General features: G+C 36.3%; 2 protein-coding genes across 4 annotated transcripts in view; one reads left to right on the forward strand and one right to left on the reverse strand.

Annotated features, from left to right (window-relative positions):
- The window catches only part of LOC100888667, a 37,386-nt gene extending 23,145 nt beyond the window's left edge, over window positions 1-14,241 (reverse strand). Inside the window, exons 1-2 of one of the 3 annotated variants that reach the window (XM_030998751.1) lie at window positions 13,928-14,241; window positions 13,111-13,273 (exon numbers count right to left, since the gene is read on the reverse strand). Coding sequence is in view for 1 of the 3 variants with exons in the window: in XM_003729945.3 (XP_003729993.2) it covers window positions 507-621 (115 nt within the window). In the remaining 2 variants the exon portion in view is untranslated. Of the gene's footprint in view, window positions 1-506; window positions 1,270-13,110; window positions 13,274-13,927 lie in introns of those variants that run through there. The other 2 variants (XM_011668075.2, XM_003729945.3) reach the window with 2 other exon arrangements.
- A 2,694-nt stretch (window positions 14,242-16,935) lies between these two features.
- On the forward strand, window positions 16,936-23,324 carry LOC115929791 (dual specificity tyrosine-phosphorylation-regulated kinase 2-like). Its single transcript, XM_030999817.1, has 6 exons — window positions 16,936-17,035; window positions 18,575-18,690; window positions 19,691-19,741; window positions 20,091-20,242; window positions 21,072-21,140; window positions 22,506-23,324. The coding sequence occupies exons 1-6, from the start codon at window positions 16,980-16,982 to the stop codon at window positions 22,620-22,622; spliced, it is 561 nt and encodes a 186-aa protein (XP_030855677.1). The 5' UTR covers window positions 16,936-16,979; the 3' UTR covers window positions 22,623-23,324.
- The last annotated feature ends 2,812 nt before the right edge of the window (window positions 23,325-26,136 follow it).

Below are 26,136 nucleotides of genomic sequence, written 5' to 3' on the forward strand. Positions count from 1 at the left end.
CAGACCATAGACAAAGGCCAAACAGTTGGCACGTATCCCAGATTTGACCTTAAGAATATTGATCAGGTATTGCATGTATCTTTGTTGATGGTAAACAAACAAATCAGGACACTTAACAACCGTACCTAATTGGCACCATTGATTATAGATAAGATCATAATGAACTTGAAAAAGAAATTTCAATAGCCAAACCATAGATGCCTTTCAAAGTTTCAAGATTTTTTAAAATTGCCATTTCAAAGAGTCTAAGAATACCAGAGTTCCATAACTACCTGGGGCTCAGCCAATAAAAGCACACATGTCCTGCATGTTCGATCGTTTAATACTGTAAGTATTACAGAAAAAAGAAATTCAAAGTCACATCTTCTGATGCCCTTGCAATATGAACAACTCAAATACAAATTTCTGTCAATTGTATGATTAAATATTTAAGAATAAAATATTGTTTAAAGTAATCGATCGACATCCTCACATCTCTTCTCCGGGTTTCTATTCTAACCACTTACCGAGTGAATACTTTAGTTCCTTGCACAGGATGCAATTCTTGTCTCGGTCCTTATTTCTACGAAAACTCTGCAGCTCTTTGATAGTCGACAGCAGAATATTTATCTCCCAGAACATTCCAACAGAATCTCTCACGAAGCGGCATCCAAGTCAAACAGATACCGGCACAAGACATAAATGGGTTGACGGTACAAGTTTTAAATCTCCAGCTCGAATGTACCAATGCAGCAGCATATGCAGAGTTTCTGTTCATGAGGTAAAGATGCTTGGTACATGCAGTTTGAAGCCTTTAAGTTTTTTAAATCCCGGCACAATGAATGAATGAATGAAAAACAGACCACAGATCAGCTGGGTACAGGTCAATAGATATATCCACAGACTGTATGGAGGCAGCTTGCTAAATGCCGCTGAGCTGATAATGACAGGTTACTACTATACTACTATGATTCACTCAAGCAGTTTTTTCCCTATCTATTCTATCTTCCTGATTACTACAATGGTGTGTGCAGTCACAACACAGTCATCAAGGGCACTGCCTAGGTAAACAGACTGATCCATTCTGAAGCAGGGAAGCTGTGGTGGCTTGTTTTTGTCTCCCCCTCATGCACTCTGCATGTAATACATGGTGCCTCGCTCGGCTGCACATGGTCACGTACTGTGTGTCACCCCTCTGCCGGAGTGCTTACAACACGGATGGACAAGGCCGGGCGGAGAGCCAATCAGGATGAAGCTCATTTGCATGATGGAGGCCCCTCCCATTTACTACTCTCGTGAATTATTCATGTTGACAACAGTGAGGAGCACAGTCCCACCAATCATGATCAGCTCATGTGATATGTAGTCGGCCAATAATGGTGCAGATCCGATTGTCTACGTCATACGGCGGGAGACAAGCCAAGTTGGGCAGGCCAATTCTACAAACAGTTATTAACATGTTAATTATGTAAATCCAAGTGCCCAAGAGGATTAAGAGAGAAGTAAGAATAGAAACTATAACACCTACCCTGTTTGGTTAGTTCCTGGCAACCCTGCTAAACATTGATCTGCAGATGTTTTGTTTTACTGAAATCATCATCATCTTAGAACCTGACTACTTTGATAACATTAAGCAATCATTAATCCCAGAAAAGACAAAGAAACGAAAGTTGAAATTAATGTCAGCAACGACACTTTCGCTTTCCAAACTCGCCCTGTCAATTTCTCTTTCATCAAGGGGTATGACTCACAAAGAAAGAAACCCTGTCATTACACACCTGCAAGGGGGCAATCTTTCTCTCATCATGGTTCATTCTAACCACAAACCTGATGAAAAATAAGTTTCTTTTCTGTGGAAAAAATGAGGAGGGGGTAGAAAAAAGGTGAACAATCCTAGGCAAAGGTTACAAAAAGTTTAAGCTACAAGGATTATTCTTTTTATTTGTTAGTGGTGTGACTGAGAAACCAGAACAAAGTTGCAATTTGTAAATTTCTTTGTAAGTCCACACCAAAGGAAACCTTGGACTGAATTTAGTTTTTGTTTCCATAGATCCATATAACCGCATAACCACAATTACAACAAACTTACATTACACGTCATTAGATATTAATGGGAGGTGCATAACAAGACAAATAGGGACATCTATTCTGTAAGGAATGGACAGATAAGAGATTGTGGAAATATATAACAATTAAAATTCACAATAATATTCATTATGATTCCAAAATTAAGGACTCTCTTGTAATTATGAACTAATCCGAAAATTGAAATGCTATACATTATACTAGGCATTATACAATCACTAAAAATAAACCTGTACCTTGATTATCCTTTTCTATTTAAAAAAAACGACAAAGCTTCTTAAATCACACATTCAAAGGAATTCCACATTCAGATTAAAAAAGATTACATGTATATTACATAGTTGTCATCTGTGGTATGCAAGTGGCCTAGTTTGCATTGATATATCAGGCAATCCTTGGGCAATCTCTCAATACGACAAAATTCCTGTAAAGTTCAAAAAGTTCATATGCATACCATGCATATTGATGAGGTATCAAGACCATGAGCTATTTTCAGATTTGAGCTATCCTTTTCAAATTCAAGACTGTCATACATCTGCAAAGTTCACAGATCCTTGATATTTTGTTAAGGTTTTAGTTTTGAATGTTGAGTACAAAAGGTGTGGACTACGTATATGTCATTGTGGGTGAAAGTTCATTTAAAAGAACAAAAGAGGGGCGTAATGAGCTGATACCGAAACTTGTGAGAAACAAAAAGATAATGGTATCATTAAGACAAAAATAGACAAGGGCACACACACTAATGTATGATTAACAAAAACAGTGACTTAGCCCATTTGTGTACTCCTATTTGAAAGAAAATAATGTAAAGAAATTGAGAGTGAGACTGATCTTCAATATGCCTTTTGTTGAGAGGCATGTTGACCTCTAGCAGAGTCTCAAAGTCACTGTAATGAATGCTTCACTCTTATGCAATAACAACTATATACATGTATGTAAACCTTACAAATCACCATTCTGAATAACAGGGTTTGTTAAGGACAAAGTGCATACAAAATTCAGATTGACAGGGGAGGGAGGGAGGGGGAGGGCATGAATGCACCCACTGAACCACAGCCTCTACCTGTCCTGGCTTGCAGCCAAAAACACCTGGCTGTACCTGAGCGTGCTGTTTACAAAAATAACTCTGGAGAACAAAGGGATTGAGTGTGTTTATCAATTCACCTGACAGCAGACAAAAGCTGCCAATCTTTCATGGTTTACAGCACATGCTATCATCCATTAATCCTGACCAGGACATTTGTTTCTAAACCCATTAATGTATCTAGAATTCTAGATAGAAATGATTAGAGGCATACTGATCGAGTGCAGCCATTGAGATGGTACTGGTGATATCATGGGGAGGGGGGGGGGGGGAGGGAGGGGCGGCACTGGTCTTCTTTCATCATCCAGTTTTCAATTTCTCACCTCTCCCTATAAATTTCTTCCCTTCTTTTCTTTTGTCATTTGATGGGGGCAGCATGTGCCCCCCACCCGTGACTACACCACTGGATGTGATTCACTCTACCACAGGTCGTTCACCAACTAAATGTTTTAACCCCCCTCCCCATTGGGATTTCATTCAGGGGTGAAGCAAGGGTCATGTTTGTAACAGGGCAATAGGTGCTAACACATTTCATCAGGTTAAAAATATTAATTCAATACCTTGGAATTGCATTTCCAGCTGTTGGTATCAATCATACTTGCTATTTTCTGTGTTAAGCTCACCAAATAGCTTATAAGTGACTGACCCCTTAAAGAGTAATTATGGAGATATGAGATAATGAGAGACAAGGTGGTGAAAGACATGTACCTTCTCAAAGTTCAAATTCTATGAATATATTGTAGATGCAACTTTTCTATTACAGTTGTATATATCTGATATTCAGCACAATAATACAGAATTCAACTCTACCTTAAATCCAAATTTAATATCAACCCATTTCGTTGCGGTAATTGTTTTAATTTTGTTGCTACACAAAATCACATACCGGTAATGATCAAAGCAACAGCGGTCTGATACAAGTATTATTCTTGAAACCCAATTCCTATGAACCACAGGTTATCACAACATTTGATAATGGAAGCTCCTGTTCTTCAGACTTGGGTTTCAATGTCCTTTCAAATGATGTTCAAGCAATGGCAAGGAGCAGTATTTTGAACTTAAAACATTAGAACATGAGCTGTATGGTGTTCATAGCACCTGCACATAGAATAATCATTATTCCTGTAAGTAATCAATATTATTACATCAGCTAAGAAAAATAAAATGGCACTAAGTAGGGTTGAAAACAAAAGAGAAAGAGAAAGAGAGGGAGAGAGGGAGTAGAGAGGAGGAAGAGAGAGAGAGAGAGAGAGAGAGAGAGAGAGAGAGATGAAGTGGAGGAATTAAATGAGAGGGTAGGGGTATTTTTTTTGTTCAATTTCAAAATCTGCTGGTACTTTCCAACATGCAATTAAAGCTCTGATTATTAATGTGTCAATAATATGCCCACACAAATAATAAGATGTGTAATCCCCTTTTGATTAGAAATATGTGTAGACTGCAAAATTGTTCATCTACTTGGATATTTCATTTATATTTATTATCAATTTTGTAGGGGAGTATCTTGGACATTTTGTAAATATAAATTAATTCATGAATTGGCGCCAATTTATCTGGAAGAACTAATCCAGGAAAACAAACCCTCACGCAGTCTATGGTCATCTTTTAAACCACAATTAAACCACATGTCTACTTCAGTGTTAAATCTTTCTTATGGTCATCACCCTTTTTGCAAAGCTTCTGCTGAACTTTGGAACAAACTACCTTTACATGTCAATCAATTCAAAACTTGTCTTAGTTTATTGCTTTTGATTTTTAACTTCCACTCTTCACATTGATGTATTTATCATATTTCATATGTACTGAGATTTGTAGATTTATTTGCAATATTTTGTTTCACATATAATTGTTTGTCAATGTATTTTGTTTGAAAAAGTACTTAAAGACTTCATTGAAAAGCACTTTATAAGCACCGTTTTATTATTACTAACCAGGGATGTGTATTACAAGCACCGTCAGGTTCACTGTCCTGAAATGTTTTCATTCCTTCCTTCCCCAGTAACTGTTCTCTGTCATTGTTACTGTCCTCATTTGTCCTCATACATTCCCTTGCCATCTGTAGGCATATTCACCTCATCAAACCTCATCATACATTCCCTACCTTGCTCCTAACAGTCTATCTACATTCCTTTGTTTAGGACCACTTTGTGAATCCTTTGTGACAAGCTCAGTTGAACCTGGGACTTGAACCTGGGACCTGAACAACGGTTTACTTCAACAGATTTGAGCCTTGAAGCAAATATTTTTTCTATCTAACATGTGCAAAACCTTCATTATCACACTTGTGTTCAATGTATAGAATAATAATAATAATAAAACACTGTATTTCTATAGCACTTAATACAAGAGATGAAACCAGGAATGCAATGGTTAAATTATTCATCAATTTATCGTAATACAGCAATGTGACCTATTAACATGGATGGTTGGGGGAAATCCCGTTGGTGATGAATTAATTTGCTACTCCTACAAACCCATTCAGTGACCTACATTGATCAAGTATACTTTCATATTTTATGACTCGCCTACAGCCTGAACTCTCTCTTCCTCTGCACACTACAATTTCTCACAATATCAGTATCATTAGGTATTTCTGATTCCAGTGAGGGAATTTTATTTTTCCATCATAAATTACTGTACAAGAAACCAACAATCATCCTTCAAATATATACGAAAATAATTTCCCCTGAACTTTGTGACCATCACTTGCTTATTTGGGGGTTTCTATCTTTACTTCTCCAAAACATATTTCCTTTTTCACAATTATAATTTTTTTTTAAAGTAACACTCTTCACAACAAAGGCTATTAAAAAAAACTGTTAAGAAACATGGACATACCTGTACATCAATCTCCACATGCAACATCTTGGTCTACACTTAGTTGCTTGGAAGGAGATAACCTGATTACTGAGTTGGTAATGAGTTAATTAGCAACTTGTATGCACCCTAATTTGTGACCTACATTCTCAAACTCAAACTTGCCCAAGTGTACTTTTTATGACCAGAGGCAGACCTCAGGGTGTCCGACTCTCCATTTGCACTCCTTTACTTCATCTAAACATCATTTCATTTCTAGAAGGGTGCCCATCCGATAAGATTAACCTGGAATTCCCACAAAAATATTGTCAGCTCCCGAGAAGAAAGTCGGGACACTACAAAGCCACAATTACAAATGAGGAAATGGCAATTAGCATCACAATCAATTACATCTTTTATCAAATTTAAACAGCCATCAATCTTGTTCTGGGGGCAACATTTTTGATAACAGAGGGAAACCAAGGTTATTAATGGAAGGCCGTAAACTGTTTTATCATCAAAAAACAAATCATTCTCCGTATAATCCTCCATGCAAGGACAGTATTGTGAGATTATCAATTAATTAGCTCCTATCACGGCCTCACTATTAATCTGATTAGAAGAGAAACTTAATTGGGATGGACGTAAGCAAAGGACCAACCACTGCTTGCACTTTTACGACTGTAAAAGGACCAGAGCTATCAATTGGCTACAGTCCAGATGCAACTCCTACAGTTGAATGGATCGATGTAGATTATTACAGTATTACAGATTATTACTTATTACAGTGTAGCCCCCCCCCCCTCCAGACAATTGTCTAACCATAGCAACAAGTATGGTAATGAGCAATTGATGTACACTGTACATGTATGCATGTAAAGAATGGAAAAGTACATTTTTTCTTTTAAAAAAATGAAGAATTGATATCAGCTGCAGTATACATGAATGCAGATTTAAATTTATGACAAAGTGCTTTGCCTAAATCATTTATCATTTTCTTATACTGTACATGTAACTATGCGTGATACTGCTTTGCAGTCATTCTTGGGGGGGGGGGGGGGGTGTTCTTCTTAATACAGATGCAATTTATTTATTATTTTGGCAATAACTATTCTCTGCTTTAATTTCAAACAAATTCCTACCAAAATGCACTTCATATCTTGTTCACAGGATATATTCTTATACTTTTCAACAGAAAATGGATTTTCATTTCCCACCCTTTCACATGTGAACAATTACTGGAGCAACATCGCTCAAGTACAGTAATAATAGAGAGATGTGAGTTGGTCTAGCAGTAATGTACGTGATGAGCTCTCTGTTTTTCGCCTAAAAACTTATTCTAATGGGACCCAGATTCAAAACTGAGTCACATTATTTGGATGGTGACATTAAATGTCGGTTCCTAGATGTAAATAATCATATGATATCTAATCGATACACATAGATAGATCTGTAAAAACTAATTACACACACAACATTGTTCTCTGCTTAATTTTTTTTTTTTTACAATTGGCATCTTTGAAGTGCCTGGATACAAATAATTTCATTCACCCTTCATGAATAATTGCATCTTAATTGTCAGAATGTTTATGGTTGTTGCTAGGTAGGACAAACATGTCTTGCCTAACACTGTAACAGCATGTAATATAATAATTTGGCATTCTGACTATTGAAATACAGTTATTTGTAACAGGTGAACGAATTAAAAGTATTGAGGCACTTTACAAAGATATATGCATTGAATGTGGTTTTATTATGAAACAAAATTGGCTATTTAATGCAGAGTTAACACCAAAGATCAATTGTGAATCCCTAGATAGTTCAAGAATTTTAATAGACAAAAAATGCAGCAGACTTCAAAATATCTTTTATTTCAAAAAGTAAGAAAAAAAAAATGAAATTCTTTCACGAAAACGAATAAGTAGAAGAATTTATACATCATTGTCATAACCACAATTTCTGTTTTTGAAGTTCATTTTACACTCACTGTGGAATTGGACATTGAATTGATTGCACAATGTAAGGCCCCATTCCATGCCATTGATTTAAAACATCAAAATAGCAAAATATGTAAAACGAGGAAAAAAAAATCTAGATTAAAAAAAAAAAAAAGTAAAAAAAGTAAAAAAAGTTTAAAAATCCAAGACATACCTAATATGCTGTACTCCATTGCTTCACATCAACTGTTCTACAGATGGATGAAATATGAGGCACTATAATTCCTAATTCAACAGATTGCAGTATAAGTCACTTTGACATTCACAACTCATCTCATGGCATGTCTTATCAGAATCACATTCATCCTCAACAAGTGCTGACAGGGACCATTCAAACCTAGATTCCATATTGATAGGTCAGAGTTCATTTTATTACAAAAGAAAGCATCCACCTTTAGGCACGGATGTTATTGCGACCATGATCACATCAATGCGATGATGGCATCAAGTACAACCTGTAGTTAACAAATCCTCATCTCACAGTGATCCCTCGTACATAAACTGGACTGTGATGTAAAGGATGCAGTCTGCGTCACATGCAGCCTTGGTCACATTCATGCACGGAGCGGCAAAACCTACTCACTTATCCAACGAGCACGGCACATGATTTGTGTGCATCGTGCCGATTCATCAAGCTTGGCTTGCTGTGCGTGCGCGGCCGAGATGCATGCCAATACCGATGATTGGGTGATGCGTCAACGAACCACCAGGCACGATGAGGAGTATCATTCAACGGGCATAGAAAGGATGAGTACCTCTTTGATGCGCAATGAAATTGGAACTGAGGGGGCGATTGTTTGCTTTGATAATGCCGAGGAGGATGTTAAAGGGGATAGGTGCTCGTTAAGAAAATGTGAAAGTGAAGGCAAAAATTGAAAAAAGTTGAAGAAAATACTCTACTACACAACAAAGCTGCAAACTAACAGAGTAAAGAACAATACAAGGCAAAAAGAAGAGAATATTGTTAAAAATTGGATAGGCAAAGAAATTTTTTAAACAGGATAACCATATATTATTTGGTAAATTCACAAATATGTTCTAGAAATAATTGGGGCAAGAGAGAAAAAAAGAGTATATACATGTACATGTACACTATCTTTCAAATCCTTTCGAAGGAATCTAAGCCAATGATGTAAATTTCTATTTTCAGAAAAGATGTAATGAACTATATATATATACATTTAAGAAAAATGAACACGGCATGAATCACACCCAATGATCATAACAATTAACACAATACCCCCCCCCCCCCAAAAAAAGAAAGGTTCTTGCAAATGCTAAATGTAGTAGCCGACAAAAGTTCATTTATGCTTTTCAATGCTCAAAGCATTCTTTTTGATAGAAAGAGAGTTTTAAGACAATTAAACAAAAACTCATAACCAATCATCTCAGTCTAAAAAGAACAATTTGAGATAAAGCCTAGTCATAAGGTCTAAATAGTCATGAACCTTAAGGCTCATTCAGATATGACCCAGAAAAACCACGGCAGTATATTTTTTTATGATGACACAAAGTGTGATACTCTTCTAATTTCTGTGTCTTATGACACAGAGCTCAGCGCATGCATGCAGTTGCTATTCATTTACACGTTTGCCAAATACGGCAGCAAAATCATGCCATATCTGAACAGGCCTTAAGAATGATGAACAATATCAAAGAACATCTACAAGACAAGTGTAGGCTATAGATATAAAACTACATTCCATTGAAGGTACTAAATACACATATTTTTGAAAGACTTGTTTTACATCTTCTTTAGATATCACATGTCTACCTAGTGTTCCGCAACAGAAAATGGATGCGTTCTGAAGGAGGGGCAAAAAGCTAAACATTCAGTATATATAAATGGATTCCTTTTCCCCTTATTTTGACTTTTTTGCAAATCACAAGAAGGATTTGAAGATCTCACAATAAACTGTGAGATCATTACAAACATACTTCTAGCAGGTAGTTTGTATACACATGAATCAACCCAATTCTTAATTTTAAATTCCTTTTTTCTTGTAAACTGAAAAGGCATTTATGTACCTGTAAACATAGGGCAACAACATGCATGGGAGTTTTCAAAAGACATTTGTTGTACTCAAAAGACAAACATGTAGATATGTAAGCAAACTACATGTAAGCATGCATGCACTCATGAAAACACTTCCTCTGGAAACTTGTAACAAAAACATAGCAAACATGATTGCCATGACATCCTTTACGAGAAAATATATGTTGCCTGTACTTGCAGGAACCAAATTTTGATTTCACATCACTCAAAAAACTGCCTGCATACTATTAGAAATAATTGGGCAAAACTATCATGAGGCATTTAATGCATACTTCAAGCTTCCTGGAATTTTCTTCATCCTCACCATCATCCCAAATTTCAATAGCCAATTCCTTTTCCACCCCCCCCCCACCCCAATTTTAAGGATCCATACATTTCTACTTCTGTGTATACATCCACTCGCAGATCATCCAAATGTATTCTTGAGAAGGTGTACTGGTCAAAATGTCAAATATATTAAGACGATCAGCTATTATTGCAGCATCTACATTCTACAATAGGGTGAAACAGATGGTTCCATGATAATATTTATCTAAACACAGTAGATTATAGATACCTCTTACTCAAATCAAATTTTAAGGTGTTTTTAAAAGTTTTTCCTGATTTAAAAAAAAATCTTGCCCGATTGTTAACACATTTTTCATCAACTGTAGTTTTTACTCAACAATGAACTTGATTCTAAACACTAGTTGAAACCCTCCCTAAATTTTGAAAAATTCCCCCCACCTGTTGAGAAATAGATTATTCCATTAATATGAAAACTTATTAACGTTTTCCTTGCAATGCTTATCACACGCTAACCACTGCAGTACCTTTAACCTAATTTGGTTTTGAAATACATGAGCCTTGCCATATTGCTCTACATCTCGCGCTTTCCTATTGAAAATTCTATGATTTGATCAGCCAAATGACAGCTTACTGCCGAAGATTCTGAATAAATAATGAGATATTTTTCGCTCTCATTTTGCAATTCATCCTGTGCAGATGAGACTGCGAGCTTTCCAAAACAAGGACGGGTTCATACAGAGTTCGGCTGTGTGTGTGTCATTATGCGAGGCAGGAGCTAGTATAGTGCTCTCTGTCGCCAAACGCTGCACAGTGTTGCGGGCGCCACGGTACATTGACAAAGAGCACACCAATACATTCATGGGCCATCATTGTCAAATACAATATCATGACTGAATGTTCACATTACTATGCCAACGTTCTGCATCTCATTATGGCACTCAGCTGTTTGATACCTGATTCGCTCTCTTCAATAGCCGAGGGACGGGCTGCTAAATAGGTTGCTTTCCCTTTTCCATAGGCAAGGCTTCACGTCGTCGAGGATCGCAGGACGCTATATATAGAGGATGTTACCGTGGATATTTACAGTTGTAGGAAACGTGAATTGAGTTATTCTTTTGCCACAAACAAGTGAGTACATGTATGAGACATTTATTGTGTCTTTATGTCGATATCAGCCGGATAAAATGCAACAACCTTGCAATAAAATTCTGTTAATTTCTACTTTTTCCATGATCTGTCAAGATTTCCATTTCTAGATTTTTTGAGGGCAACTTATGAAAAAGAAAATTTATTTGTCAAAATTACAAGGTATAAATTTTATTCCAAGAAATATGGATTTACATGTACATCCTACAAATGTACAAGTAGATCTAGAGTTTTAGAATTTTGAGCGCTAGAGATTTTCCAAAGGTGAATACACGTTCATAAATAATCCCTCCCACTTGTCAAACCTACTACGAGGACATGCGAAATTCACCTCAGTTAAAGATATAACTGCTTTCATTAAATTTCAATATGTAAGATGTCTGTGTAATGCATAAATATGTGACATCAAGCCTCATTTAAAACAGATTTTGAATGGTTATTATGTTGATTGGTTTTATTGAGAACCATCTTAAATTACTTCTCGAGTAGATGTGAAAACATTTATTGAAATGAATTATCATCCTACTTCAAATAATTTGATTTTTTTTTTATTAGACAAGGGAACAGTAACCAACAGCTACATGTACATCATATTAAGAGGCATCATGATTTCCAGATTCAAAATCAAAGATTCATATTCTAGTTCCAGTTTATTTGTTCCCCATATCACAAAAAATATGGACATACATGTACGATACGTCATAATGATTCTCAATTCTGGGTAGATTAAGTAGAATATGAGGAACCTATTGAAAAGCAATGCTTGAATATTCCTGATTCCTGGTAAAATAAACATTGTAGATGTAAAAACCGTAGCAGTAGAGAAAAACTAATTTGGAGGGGGGGGGGGGGTTAAAAAACACAATAGAACAAGGGAATTTGGATACAAATGCATTAGCACATATATCCAGTCACCCAGTTAAAATGCGTAGTCACCCGAGCAATTCAGATTATAGCAAAGCACCGTTGAACATAATATCAGAGCATTTTCTATGTGATAATATATAATGCATATCAGACCAATTTCTGTCAATATGCAAACCGCATCGGATCTCAACCTTTTCAAGTTGATTTTCAGGTCTAACATGCACATATGCTCATCTTTCATTACCTTCCCGCTTTAAATTTTAAAATAGTGTCATAATGGCACATCATCTGGTTTTCTTTAAATCCGTACATCCATTCAAATGTTGAAAATATTCTGGTGCCACACTCATTTCACAATTTCTTTTCCCTACAGGAAATTATCAGTGTTAGTCAATGCAGGTAAAATTGCAGGTATTTATGCCATCTGAGGGCATTCTCGGGCCCCCAAATCATCCGATTGTTTTAACTTCTAAACTATGTATAACCCTAAAGATCTAACATAAAACACACACCCACCCACAAAAAGAAGAAAAAAAAGAAGAAATTTTGGCATCACTAGAAAAAGAAAGTCCAAGTGCTCCAACTAATCATCCAATATATCCTAAATCTAGCTACTAAAGCACTATTGACCAAGATACATGACACCAATCATATACACTTCAAACTATTGTGGAAAAAAATCAGTATCAGTGTTGAATCTACCTTTGAAATATTGGGTAGTCTAGATAATAAAAATTATAGCTGAAAAAGTAAGCCTTACACTATTAATGATACAGACCAACATTTAAAAAGGAAAAGAAACACTCACTCACTGCGTACAATGTAAATTCCAGTTTATGTTCATCCATCCAAGAACATGAATTATCCAGAAAATAAACCCCTCTTCATCAAGTAGGTCTGGAGTCTAGCCTATCATCTGCTTGATCCAGATTAAGATGTCATGAATTAGATAAATATCTAGATCTACTGTTGCATCTGCAATAATGAATGCGAAAAGCCGATTCTAAGTGAGGTCCATCTCAAATGAGACCACTATACACCAGGCCGATGTTTCTCTTGAGTGAATCCAATTCAAAACATTTCATTCCATATCGACGTTACAACTAGTACAAGTCGTCGAACAAAGGAACAAAACACATCCAATTCCAACTACTGGTGAAATAGCTTCTAAATAATCATTCCACCAGCACAATAAGTTCTTTTTTATAAATGTTGAAAACTTTTGTAGCTGCCATTAATGTTTCAGACGGTTAAGTATCGTCGTTTTTTACGTCTCGAAAAGATGTCCGCCCACGCACTCGTACTCCTCCACGAGCCAACCACCATGACACGCAAAGACTTGAATAAACTCTTTCATCTAAAGCGAGATCGGTGGGAAGGAACACGTAGCTAGCTGCTGTGCTAACCGGTACGCCGCGAGCGTACCACAGCAAGAACTTTGAGAGAGGGGAATTCCAAGTGAGGATCCGCAAAAAACTAGGGCTGACCAACGCAAAGGAGAGTAAAATTCAGAATATTTCAGAAAGCATGAGGAATTATGCACACTAGACAACACTTTACTAACACAACTAGCAAAAGTCATGGAGGATAATATTTATGAAAATGTAAATAGGTTTTTTAATAACTCACCTGAAACTTTGTTTTTGTTGATAGGTCTATGCTCGAATAATATCGCGATGTTTACATCAGTAGTTTTCCTAAATTTCCCGCGTTAGGAAACTTAGGCTCAGCTTTTTGTTTGCAAGTGCGCAGCGCGGAGCGCCGTTTTTGGTAACTGCTCTGAAATGATGTCATTCTTAGGCTACCAAATAAGGGACGGCCTCTTCCAAATTTGTGCGTCGAGTTAGTTCAATATCTTCATCCTTGAAAAGCAGAAGGAAAAAAAAAACGTACTTGGTTTATTCGACCAATGACAAAGTAGAGCCCCGAGTATTGCAACATGTCAGGACACGAATTCCCGCGCATTTCTGGCAAGGGCCCAGGAATGACAGAGCATTTTGTTCTCAGCAATTCTACCTTTTACCATCAGCGGTATAATCGGCCGGTCATTTTATAACATTAAATAGGATGATGGTTCTTCGACCTAAGGTGGCGCACTGCCATTCAATACATGACTATCTCTTTCTCCAGATCCAGGCCAGCATTAGACAACTGAAAAGGCAAGCCATAATTATTAAAAGAGGAAATCAGCCCATTATAAATTAGTTGATAACTTGATATTAATAAAATAAAAGGAAAAATGAAAGAAAAATATCAGTGACAGTTTGAGCAATATCCGAATAAAAGTAGCAAAGTTATGATTTTTGAAGTTGTCATCAGTGAAACACAATTTGGCAAAACAAATTGCGAGGTCCTCACATAAAATTTCAAAAACTTTCATTTTCTTGATTTTTGATGACGAAATAGATTTATTTCAAATTCAGCAGTGCATGTATGATTGAAAAGTTTCTTTCGGGAAAATTATACATTTTTGTATCTGTGAGAACAAAGCGAATGGGAGAGGACCTTGCAAGATATTTCACCGAGTTGCAAATTTGTGTTTAATTGATCGCAACTTCAACAATTTATAACTTTCTTACTTTTAATTGGATTTTGCTGAAATTTTACTGACCTGTTCCTGTCAATGTTCTGCTTTAAAACAAGACGGACTACCCGTCATCACACAAATCTCGTTACAATTTATTTCAACAATATATGAAATATTTCCAATTATAACTCCTGATCCTGCTGAATGAAGTATTTTGACGGTGTTCAAGACTTAACGAATCTCAGAGACCTACATGCCATGCATGTTAGAGTCCAAATGATGTGATTTTTATTATTCCAAGTTTATGCTTACCAAAGCCTGTGCCCATTTATTGTGCCCATAATGACCTCAGTCAATGTGTAAACACGAGTGTTTGCGTAAATAGTTTGACCGAAATCATAAGGGGTCATGAACTAGTTCTTGTTGAGGTCGTAGGGCTATTTGCCTGTCATGTGCTTCGCTTTCATCTCTCTCTCTCTCTCTCTCTTCTTCTCTCTCTCTCTCTCTCTCTCTCTCTTCTCTCTCTCTCTCTCTCTCTCTCTCTCTTAGAGGTGGTTCGGGGAAAGGGCGGATCGGGGGGGGGGGGGAGGGGTCCTCCCCTGAAAAAAACGGGTAAAATCACTTTAATTTTACCTTTACTTTTTTGGAGACGGGCCCCCTTCCCTGGTGTTCAAGGGGGGATGGGGAGGGGGAGGGGGAGGAGGGGGTGCGAGTTTCAAATTTCAAGGGCAAAAAAAAATTTAAAAAAATAGCGCTCCCCCTCCCCCCTCCCCCACTGAGCGAATTATCGGCTGGTGCGATTTTCAAATTTAAAATGGGTGCTCCTTACCCCTACCCCTTTCCCCCCGCTAATTCACCTGCTGGCTGTTTCGCCGCTAAATATTTTCTCACGAATTAGGCCTCCTCTTTGGCCTCCTCCCAGTTGCCGCCTGCTGGATCCGCCCCTGGTTCGGGGTACTTGCGGTAGAATTTGGAAATGCTTGCACTTCTTTATATGCATCATGAATTCTTTGGCTATTGTAAACGAACAATATTAGCAAGATAATAGGGACTATGTTATTTGACAGATTTCGGACATTCCCAGCAGAACCATCGTAGATTATAAGAGAAATAACTTTCATTATTTGCTGGAGAGAAAGAAGAAAAATTGGAGCAACTGATTGGTAAAAGTTTGAGGTTAATCGAACAAAGAATTCGACATGTAAAACCTTCTATTGGCAGTGTAGTTACCCTTCGTGATGTAATCCTGAAATTCTCTCTCTCTCTCTCTCTCTCTCTCTCTCTCTCTCTCTCCCCTCTCTCTTTCTCTTTCTCTCTCGCTCCCCCTCTCGCTCCCCCTCTCCCACTCTCTCTCTCTCTCTCTCTCTCTCTCTCTCTCTCTCTCTCTCTCTCTCTCTCTCAGTATTACTGGCTTTCAATAATATTTCACAGTATCTTTGCTCTCCTTTCATTTCCTGAAATGTAAATACATGCATTCTCCTTAAGGCACATTATAGAATCTTGAATTAAGAACAAAGAAGAAGAAGAAGAGGAAACATAAACCACACTACATAGGATTATTATAATTACCTTTTGAAAACACATACTTCACATTTATGGGAAGTAAAATTGTATGAGTGGTGTCTTTTAGTATGGAAAATTTGACCTTTCTCTGGACTAAATGACAACCCAGATACATCTATATCTACACATAATATGTTCTTTCTTGGTAGACCATTTTGGTCAGTCACGACAAGTGTTTTGTACTGTGGTATGAATATTATTCCTTTTCGATTTCCCTTACCAATTACACTGTAATTCCAACCGATGTCCCCCCTTCATTTTGCTGGTTTTGCGAACTGCCAATCATTCAGGTTAAAAAAAAAAATTAAAAAGAAAAGATCATTTTTTAAAGACCTAATAAATGTGAACAATTTTTATTTTTCTAACTAAGTTCGTTTGTTAATATGCATTTTTTTGCAATTAAAAATAAATAAAAAGATGTTGTTTTAGGAAATTTGAAGGAATTATAAATTATAGCTACCGCCGCATTTTCACGGTTCTGTTTGTTGCTCCTAACCTTTAAGATTTGGGGAACCCCCAAGACTTTGTTTACAAACATCGGTGACCTTTTTTCTCATAGCTGATGCATTGTGGGATGACTTTACAAACAGAATGGCGGCCAAAGCCGGGGATAGCGACGAAAGTACTGGATTTTTACAACCTTTGAAGTAAGATATTCTTTACGTTTATTACCACGTTAATAGTCAATATGTACATGATGTTCATGTACTTGAAGGCTTAATGAATTTATTCGTTTTGGGGAAATGAAGATAACCGGGATCGGGAATAGGTAAGGTGATGTTTATGTGGCACTGCTGATTTTGAGGGGAATCGTGTCTACCAATTGCCCCGAAACACCGGGGTGGATATTACTCGCGTACTGGTTCAGTGGAGAGTGCGCGTGATTTGTTCCGTGACTCAGCTCCGTCTCTCTCTGAATGTGATGCATGTCGGCGCACCTAACATTTGACTTGAAACTGACATGGCTTTTGTTTTATATTCCTATTTATTGTGCTTTGTCTGATGTTATTCCTGATCATAGGTCTATTGACTAAGTAAGAATAAAGGCTCGTTCAGTAAATTCAGATGAGGGTCTACATAGGTGGTCTATGATGTGGTGAACCACCAGCACTGCTGCAATTTTGTTTAATTCAAGTGTGTAGGCCGAAATGGATCCGGGCTAACTTGGACCAGGGGACAACTTGGCCCAGCTGCAAAAACGGTCATTTTTTGTCATTTTACCCTAACCCTAACCCTAACCCTAACCCTAACCCTAAACCTAACCCTAAACCTAAGCATGAAAAAACTGACCGTTTTTGTACCTGGGCCGAGTTAGCCCGACTCCGCCGAAATGAATGGCTACAGCACGCGACAATGTAGTTCCTGAGCACATTCACTGAACTCTGATACAGAAATTTAATTGTATTGCACTGCCACAGTTTTGCCACATCATACCTGAACGAGGCTTAGAGTAAAGTAAAGTAAGTAAGTAAGACAAATGCCAAAAATCTCATCAAAATTGAAGCCATAACAGTGTCATTACAGATCTCTAATACATCTTTTAGGGGGAAAGAAACAGGGTCAAGCCCTCTATGCTGGTACTTGTCAAAAGCCTTTTCAACAACTAAATTAAAAAATGCTTCCATTTGAAAAATATAGATTTTGATGGCCTACAAGTTGATCCATACATGTTTTACTTAAGGTAGACCTCTAAGTTAAATCTCTGCTTTAAAAAAGATTGGTTGACATTTTCGCAAGAAAAGTTTGAAAAGTTTGAATTACATCATTAATTATATAGATATTTAATGGAAAATCAAAGCGTGCTCTGAAAAAAAAAGAATTCCAATCTAAAACATAATATAATTTTTATTTAAATAATGTAAATTTTGCTACATGTACTGTTAAACTACAGTAAAAAATATTCAGTAGCAAAATGGGGGACAGAATAAAAGAAATAAACCCTAGCAAAATACACTGAGCACAAAATGATTCAAATTTCTGTGTGCATGTACATTGTAATGATTGTATGTATGTGTGCAGTGTATGCACATTGGCACATGTACATGTACCAACTACCATTATTTCTTTGTACATATATGTACACTTTGTGCATGTTCAGAACTTACCTGTTAAGATATACATTTGTCTTTCTATAGAATCAATCCTTGTAGATATAAATAATCCTCTTTTTCCTTCCATCCTCACAGAAGCTCATGTGGAAAATGGAAGCCCCCTCCCAGAAAGCATTGTATTGCTCAGGTCACAGGAGGATTAGGAGAAATTTACACAAAGATAGAATCTGGTGGGCAAAATTCAGATGAAGGTAAATTTGAACAGTATGTAGCTCACTGGTATGAATGTAATTTAGCATTAGATGTTATCATACTTGAAAACTATTAACCTTTATCAATGTCGGTAGTGTAAAATCATTAAGAATTCCAAAGTCATGTGCTCAATATTTTCACTTTTAAGATTTACTTTTGATGTACTTTTTTTCTCGCTTGCGTAGCAAAAAAGGGAGACATAGGCGCCGCTTTTCCGGTGACGGCGGCGGCGGCGACGGCGTCAACATCAAAAACTTAACCTAAGGTTAAGTTTTTGAATTTTTGATATAATTTTGAAAGTTTAAGGTCTTAGTCAATGAAACTTGGACTATAGGATTATCAAGTATCCCCAATCATGTAATTAGTATTTCAGGTCACTAAGTTAAGGTCAAAGGTCATTTTAGGTCAACAAAATTAGACTTTGTTGTGGCATCAACATTTTGAATTTTTTAGCATATTTTCAAAATTGATTGTTCAAATTCCATGAAACTTGTACCCAAAGGTTATCAAGTATCACAAATCATATGACACAAATTCCAGGTCACAAGGTCAAAGGTCAGTAGACTTGGATTATGTTTTCACAACTTAATATGAGAATTAATATTTTTTTTAATTTGTTCATATTTCATGAAAGTTATTAATCTTGGTAGAAATAATAGTAAATAATTTTTCTAATGTTTCTTTGTAAATATTCACTTCAAAATGATGATTGTGTACAGAGGATTTCAATTTTGGGGGCCTGCTAATGGGCCACCCTGCCTATAAATAATGTCCCAACCTCAATTTTTCATCATATCGAATTGCGTAATGCAGGCAAGACCACCGAGAGCGTTCCCCTTGTTTTCCTCTAATGGTCAAGAAAAATATTTATGAAGAAACAGTTAGAAGTGTAAATCTTGTAAATGTTTTGCATATATACATTTGGCTTCATCCTCAATTTTTATAATTATGAGATGAATTTTATCATTTCATGAATTGTGTTATTCTTATTTGTTTTAGATTTTTCAAAGTGCATCAATGAAGACAACTTCTTCCAACCAAATTCTAAAGGTGAGTGCAGTTTTATTTGAGAACATAATTTTTCTTTTAGTTCTCTATTAGTCTAATTTTCCTTATCAAATCTCCTTCTTTCTGCTTCTCTGTTCATTGCTAGATTTATACATACCTGTACTTGTATGGAATATGTGTATGTACTCAGTATGATAATTGTTTACCATTTAAGCTTAAGGGTGAAAATTGACAGGTAACAGCATCTAGATAACACATATACTGGTACATAATGAGGCTTCCATAAAAAAAGTATAGGAATAACTTAATTCAAAGTAATGATCTTTTCTTTTCTACTTTGTGAATGACTGACTATATTTTACATCCCCCCGCCCAATTTATTTTTCTAAAGGCGGGCTAATGGCAGGGCGATACCAGGTGATACGTGTACTTGGTCGGGGTAACTCCTCAACCATCTTACAAGCCCAAGACACCTTCAGACCAGGTCTCTATGAGGTAGCCATCAAAGTCCTCAAACCAGAATACTTCAGTCTGGGATATCAGGTATGTACAATGTATAAAGCAAAGGCTGTTGGAAAAAAAAAAAGAGTTTTACTTTCACTTTTAGATAAGATGGATTTTGACTAGAAGTGAAGTAATATTAGCCTTAACTGCACGTATTGACAAGACTAGACAAATCAAGTATAGTTAAATATAAAATAAGAGATTAGTGAGAAGTAATACCAATTTTCAAAGAGAATATGTCATTTTTTTAAAAACAGAAACGTGCAAAGGCACATATGATAAAGTGCCATGTATATTCTCCTTCATTCAGAAAATGTTTCAAAGAAGATGTACATAGGAGAAAGAAAGCGGAGAATGGATTTAGACATCACATTACTTGTAGGTAGCTTAGCCGAATGTAGTGGGCAAAATGCATCACACAGAAGTAGAACTACATTGCTAGGCTATGGAGCTGGTAAATGCATATACACTGTACCATCTCAATGAGGCTGATGTTAGCTTTCATTCACATATATGTCAAAAAAGAATGTTTAATTAACAAACATCACTGATTATTTTGTGTTCCAGATACATCTTTTTTCCCCACTTTATTTCGCTAAGCTTCTTAAGGGGAAAAAAGATCCCCCCCCCCCTCTGCCAAGATAAATGAATGTGGAAAATAGCATTATGAAATGGCCAAAAAGAAAACCGAAATTGGTATACATGCTGTTTCATAATTTGCAAGCTCTCTAAGAAATTTATATTCAGAAGAACTAAGAGATAGCTTTAGTTATCACTTATACTGTTTTCATGACAAATTATACTAATATGATTATGTGATCACTGATGTACTTCAACATTCAGTTAGCAATTTTCTTAACCATTTCAGGAGAGTCACCTTATTGCTGAGCTGAATAAAGCAGATAGTCACAACTTCTGTGGCATTGTCAAACTATTGGTAAGTTAATATTTTTACTTATTGATTTTAAAGGGATCCAGTAACCTTGTCTTAGATCCTTTAAATAAATCCTTGATTTAGCTCATGCTGCAATGATAATTAGTCAGGCAGGAACCCCATGACTTTTACAAGCCGATTGCCTGTTTGATTATCAAGATATTTATGATTGAAAATTGAAATCCAATTTTGCGTTTGCCAAACGGTTTTCATAACACTACAGTCAACTGGGGAAAACGAGTATGGCAAAACCAGTCACTCAAAGGTTTTTACTTTTTTGAGGCACTTCTTGATTATTTTGAAGCGCAATTTTTTAGGGCTTCAATATAACACCATATCACAGACAATGTTAACACGTAGTGCCGTGCATCTCAGATTTAACATTGTTAAACGACCCCTTTAAAATAGCCCAAGACGCAAAACAGCTTGTTGTACTTGAGCTTACAATTTTCTATCAGACAGCGTGGATTTACATAGGATTAGCTCAAATTTTATCACAAATATCCCTCAAATGGAACAGGAAATGCATGATTAACATGCATTGCTGACAAGTGTTATTCGCATTTTAGGTTAAATATGCCAGCCTAAGGCTAGTTTTGTGTTAAATAATACTGTTTATGATACTGTAACAAGTGCACCATTATCTAATAACCAAGAGTGGTTGCAGTATTTAAGGACTGAAGAGTTAAGGAATTGCTTACATTATATAAGTTTTAGAGTTGTTGGGAATTTATGTAGTTAGAGGCAGCATAAAAAATACACAGCAGCAGTGATCAATTTAGCTCTGGTAAGCTCTAAAAGAACAATGGTAAATTGAAAAAGAGTTATAATAATAAAAAAAATAATAATTTAATATCATTGTGAGTAAATCCCACTATTCAATATACAATATCAAATCATAATAGAGCTCCCACAAACAGAAAAGTATTATTCACACTGGTTAGAGCGGAGGCAATTTTTTAAAGAAGTAGATAATGGAACTGGATTACCGGTAAATCAGATAAATTCTGACCCCAATTTTATCATCCCTCGCTTTGATATATATGAGAATAAAAGTAATTGTCAATATACCGGATATCCATCTTCTGATTGCTGAACCTGTACCAACTCTATGCATGTAATCAGTGACTTTGACTATATAAAGCAAAAACAAAGTGTTATATGTTTTAAAAAAAGCAAAGAAGCAAGTGACATTTAATAAGAACATATCTAATACATTTACATGTACACTGTATGTCTAGTAGAGCATTTATCATAATAAATATGTAGGAAGAGCATAATCCAGTTTATTCATGGACTGAACTGCTTGGTATAAGCCGTTGTGTCCAAGTATTGATAAGGCACTATTGTTGGTATGTTTGTTTTTAGAACACATTCACACTGGGATCATTTTTCTGTATGACCTTTGAACTCCTGCGCCCATATCCCCTTCATCAAGTGTTCAAGAAGATAGCTGACAAGACAGAGGTAAGTGCAAAAACATGAAGCGTGAAAGTGCTCGGTCTTTGGTGGTGTCGATATTCCAGTTGTGTTGTCTATCTCATAAAATCTTGTTTTGTGCAAAGCATCCTTTCAAAATTGCTTTCATAATTATGTATTTTGAACCAAGTTGCTGATACCTTGCATTTACATATTGATTGCTTTTCAATTTGCGGACTTCCTGTCTCTTTAATCAATGTCTGTTCACACACAACAACAACAAAAATTGAAAAGAAAAAAAAACACTCTTTTTGTATTAAAAAGATATCTTTTAGATTTCTTTGTACAGAAGGCACTTAGTATTCAGTCTATAACGCATATTGTTCAAGTAGTCTTTGTAGGAAAATTATATGATGAAATCCTAAGCATTGTATTTGTAAGATTTCTTTTTAGCAGAGAGGTTGTAGATGATAACTCATTGCCTATTGGAACCGGGCGGTCCGTGCATTAACCCTAGGGAAAAAAGATAGTTCAGTAGTCAGCGGGTTAATTTTTTGTATTGTAACACTCTGTGATATCATATGTAGAATAAGACCTGTGTATTGCGTTTGTCTGTTTAAATCTATACAATAGCACCACCCTGATGAAGATTGAGAGAATGTTTTAACTATTTTTTTCAAATACCAGTAGCTTTCTTTTGATATGAGTTTGCAGTGTGATGAAAAGTGATGAGGAATAATGTAATCAAAAATGGAAAGGAGGAAAGAGGTGAGAGAGAGGAAAAGAAAAAAGGAAAGTAGAATAGTAAAGAGAGAGAGAGAGAGAGAGAGAGAGAGAGAGAGAGAGAGAGAGAGAGAGAAAGAGAGAAAAAGAGATGAGTAAATATTTTGAAAAGTATTTGATATGATTTTTATAATGATTTTTCCATGTAGAGATGATTTTTGTTCATCAAGGAGGATTTGCAATAGCTTTATATTGTAATTGTTAAGCAATGTTTGTACATCACTGGCCTTAAGTGGCTTCTATTTATACCAGCATTGTTGAAGAAAATCTTTTGTATTTCTACCTTATTTCTTCTTAACAAAAGGCACTTAGCATTCAATCTATAGTGCATATATATATAACAGGTAATATCAAAACAATTCTATCTTTGCTTTCAAATCATAAGCAGTTCCTGTATTTTATTGAGCATCAAAGTTTCCTTTCTTTTTAGAGGGCATTATGAAATATCAACTTACGGTATTAGTACCTGAAATGACCTCCCTCTAATTGCAACAGAAAATATCTGTTTTGGTATCATAAAATGCACTTACACTGTAATAACATGCAAACAGTTCTAAGGAATCAAAGTGGTGGAAAATTTTGAAAATTACAAAATTTCAAGGCTAATTATGAACAGAGCAGATTATAAATATAAACAGGCCAACTCAGTTTCAGATGTGTGCTAGCGTAACATAGCAATCTGCACCATGCATTCAATTTTAATGAAAACAATCTATAGATGTAGAATCAGAGTGGAATTGGTGGAAAAATACATTAATTGAGATATGTGACAGGCATGCCCCAGTTGTTTCATTGAGAGTCAGGGGTATAACCTAAAAGACACCCTGGGTTACCCCCGAGTTTGTTAGATTGTCTTATGAGCGAGACAAACTCAGAAAAAGGGCCAAAAACTCTAGTCACCCACAAGATTGGAGATACTTTAGAGCTTTCCGAAATCATATACCGGTAAACAACCTAAGAACTACCCTCAAGAAAGCATACTGCCATCAGCAGATTGTATCGAACAAGAACAATCCTTCTAAATTATGGAAAGTTCTCGAGAGTCTTGCCCCAAACTCAACATGTAGCATACCCACTAGCTTAAACCTAGAAGATTGTCCAAGACCGAACCTCTCAAACTGGCTAATGCATTTAATCAGTTCTTTGTGTCGATCGGGAGTGAACTTGCTTCCAGATACCCCCCCTACAGAATGTACACTCACTTATGATGGACCCGAATCATTTGTTTGATGTGCAAGAAGATTTTTTGCTTAAAGAGTTACAATCCATTAAAATTGATAAGGCAACTGGCTTAGATGGAATCAGTGCCAGGCTACTGAAGCTAGCTGCTCCTATCATTAGCAAACCAATTACCAGATTGTTTGATCTATCTCTGAGATTGGGAGTAGTCCCTCAAGAATGGAAACAAGCGAGGGTTACCCCCATCCATAAAGGCGGGGACAAGGTCAATGTGAACAACTATCGCCCAATATCGATCCTACCAACAATCATGAAGGTACTGGAAAAGGCTGTGCACTCCCAGCTTCATGATCATTTGTTAGAGTTTGACTTGCTTAATGCTCAACAGTCAGGTTTCCGAAAAGGTTACTCAACGAATACCTTATTGACATACATTGTATGTTACCGATAACCTGCACAGGAATATTGATAGTGGTAAATTAACAGGGATTATATTTTTAGATATATGAAAGGCCTTTGATTCCGTTGACCATAGGAAGTTGCTCGAGAAGTTATACACATATGGTGTACGTGGTAATACACTATCGTGGTTTGAATCGTACTTAAAAGATCGTTATCAGTACACACTGGTGCAAAGGGCAAGATCTGATATACAGGTTCTCCAGTCAGGAGTACCTCAAGGGCCTATACTCGGACCCCTGCTGTTCACCCTCTTTATGAATGATCTGCCTAATAGCATTGAACATAGTAAGGTGATGTTGTATGCAGATGATACAGCGATTATATTCAGTGCCTTAAACCCAAAGCACATAGAGAGTACATTTAATAGTGATCTAGACAGGATTAAATCATAGCTTTACCATAATAAACTATCCCTTAATACGGACAAGACCCACTTTTTACTTGTAGGGACACCCCAAAAACTACGACATAAAGATAGATGGTCTGCAAATTAGACATGTAGAAAATGTGAAATATCTTGGGGTCTGGTTGGACCAGCACCTTAACTGGAATGCAAAATTGCTTCAAGGTTGGCACTGTTGAGACGTGTCAGAAAATATCTAACAAGAGACAGTGCCAAGTTATTAGCAAATGTACTGGTATTACCATATTTTGATTATTGTTGCACCTCATTGTCAAATTGTAATCTAGGTCTTCGGGATACACTGATTAAGTTGCATAAACAGATGGCTAGGATTGTTCTCCAAATGAATGTACTTACACCAAGTTCAGAAATGTTCTCAAAACTCAAGTGGATGAACATGGAAAAACGTTGGAAATTCCAGAAATGTAAACTTATGTTCGATATTGTAAATGGTATTTCCCCCTCATATCTTCAAGATATGTTTACTCAGTCTGCAGCAACACATCGTTATAGCACTAGAATCGCTGATACTCGTGGATTAGTCATCCCCAAAGTTGAAACTGAAAATGGTAGACGGGCCTTTTCTTTTGAAGGTGCAATGACCTTGAACAACCTCCCTAGTGAGATACAAAATGCCCAAACCAAGCAGTCCTTTTGCACCAGTTATTTGAGAAAAATGTAAATATAACCCAAAACATAGTACACGCAAATAAGTAGCCTCTATCACAAACTTGAATATTTAGTAATTACCAA

Source organism: Strongylocentrotus purpuratus, unplaced genomic scaffold, assembly GCF_000002235.5.
Source record: "Strongylocentrotus purpuratus isolate Spur 01 unplaced genomic scaffold, Spur_5.0 spur5_scaffold_5, whole genome shotgun sequence".
NCBI lineage: Eukaryota > Metazoa > Echinodermata > Echinoidea > Camarodonta > Strongylocentrotidae > Strongylocentrotus > Strongylocentrotus purpuratus.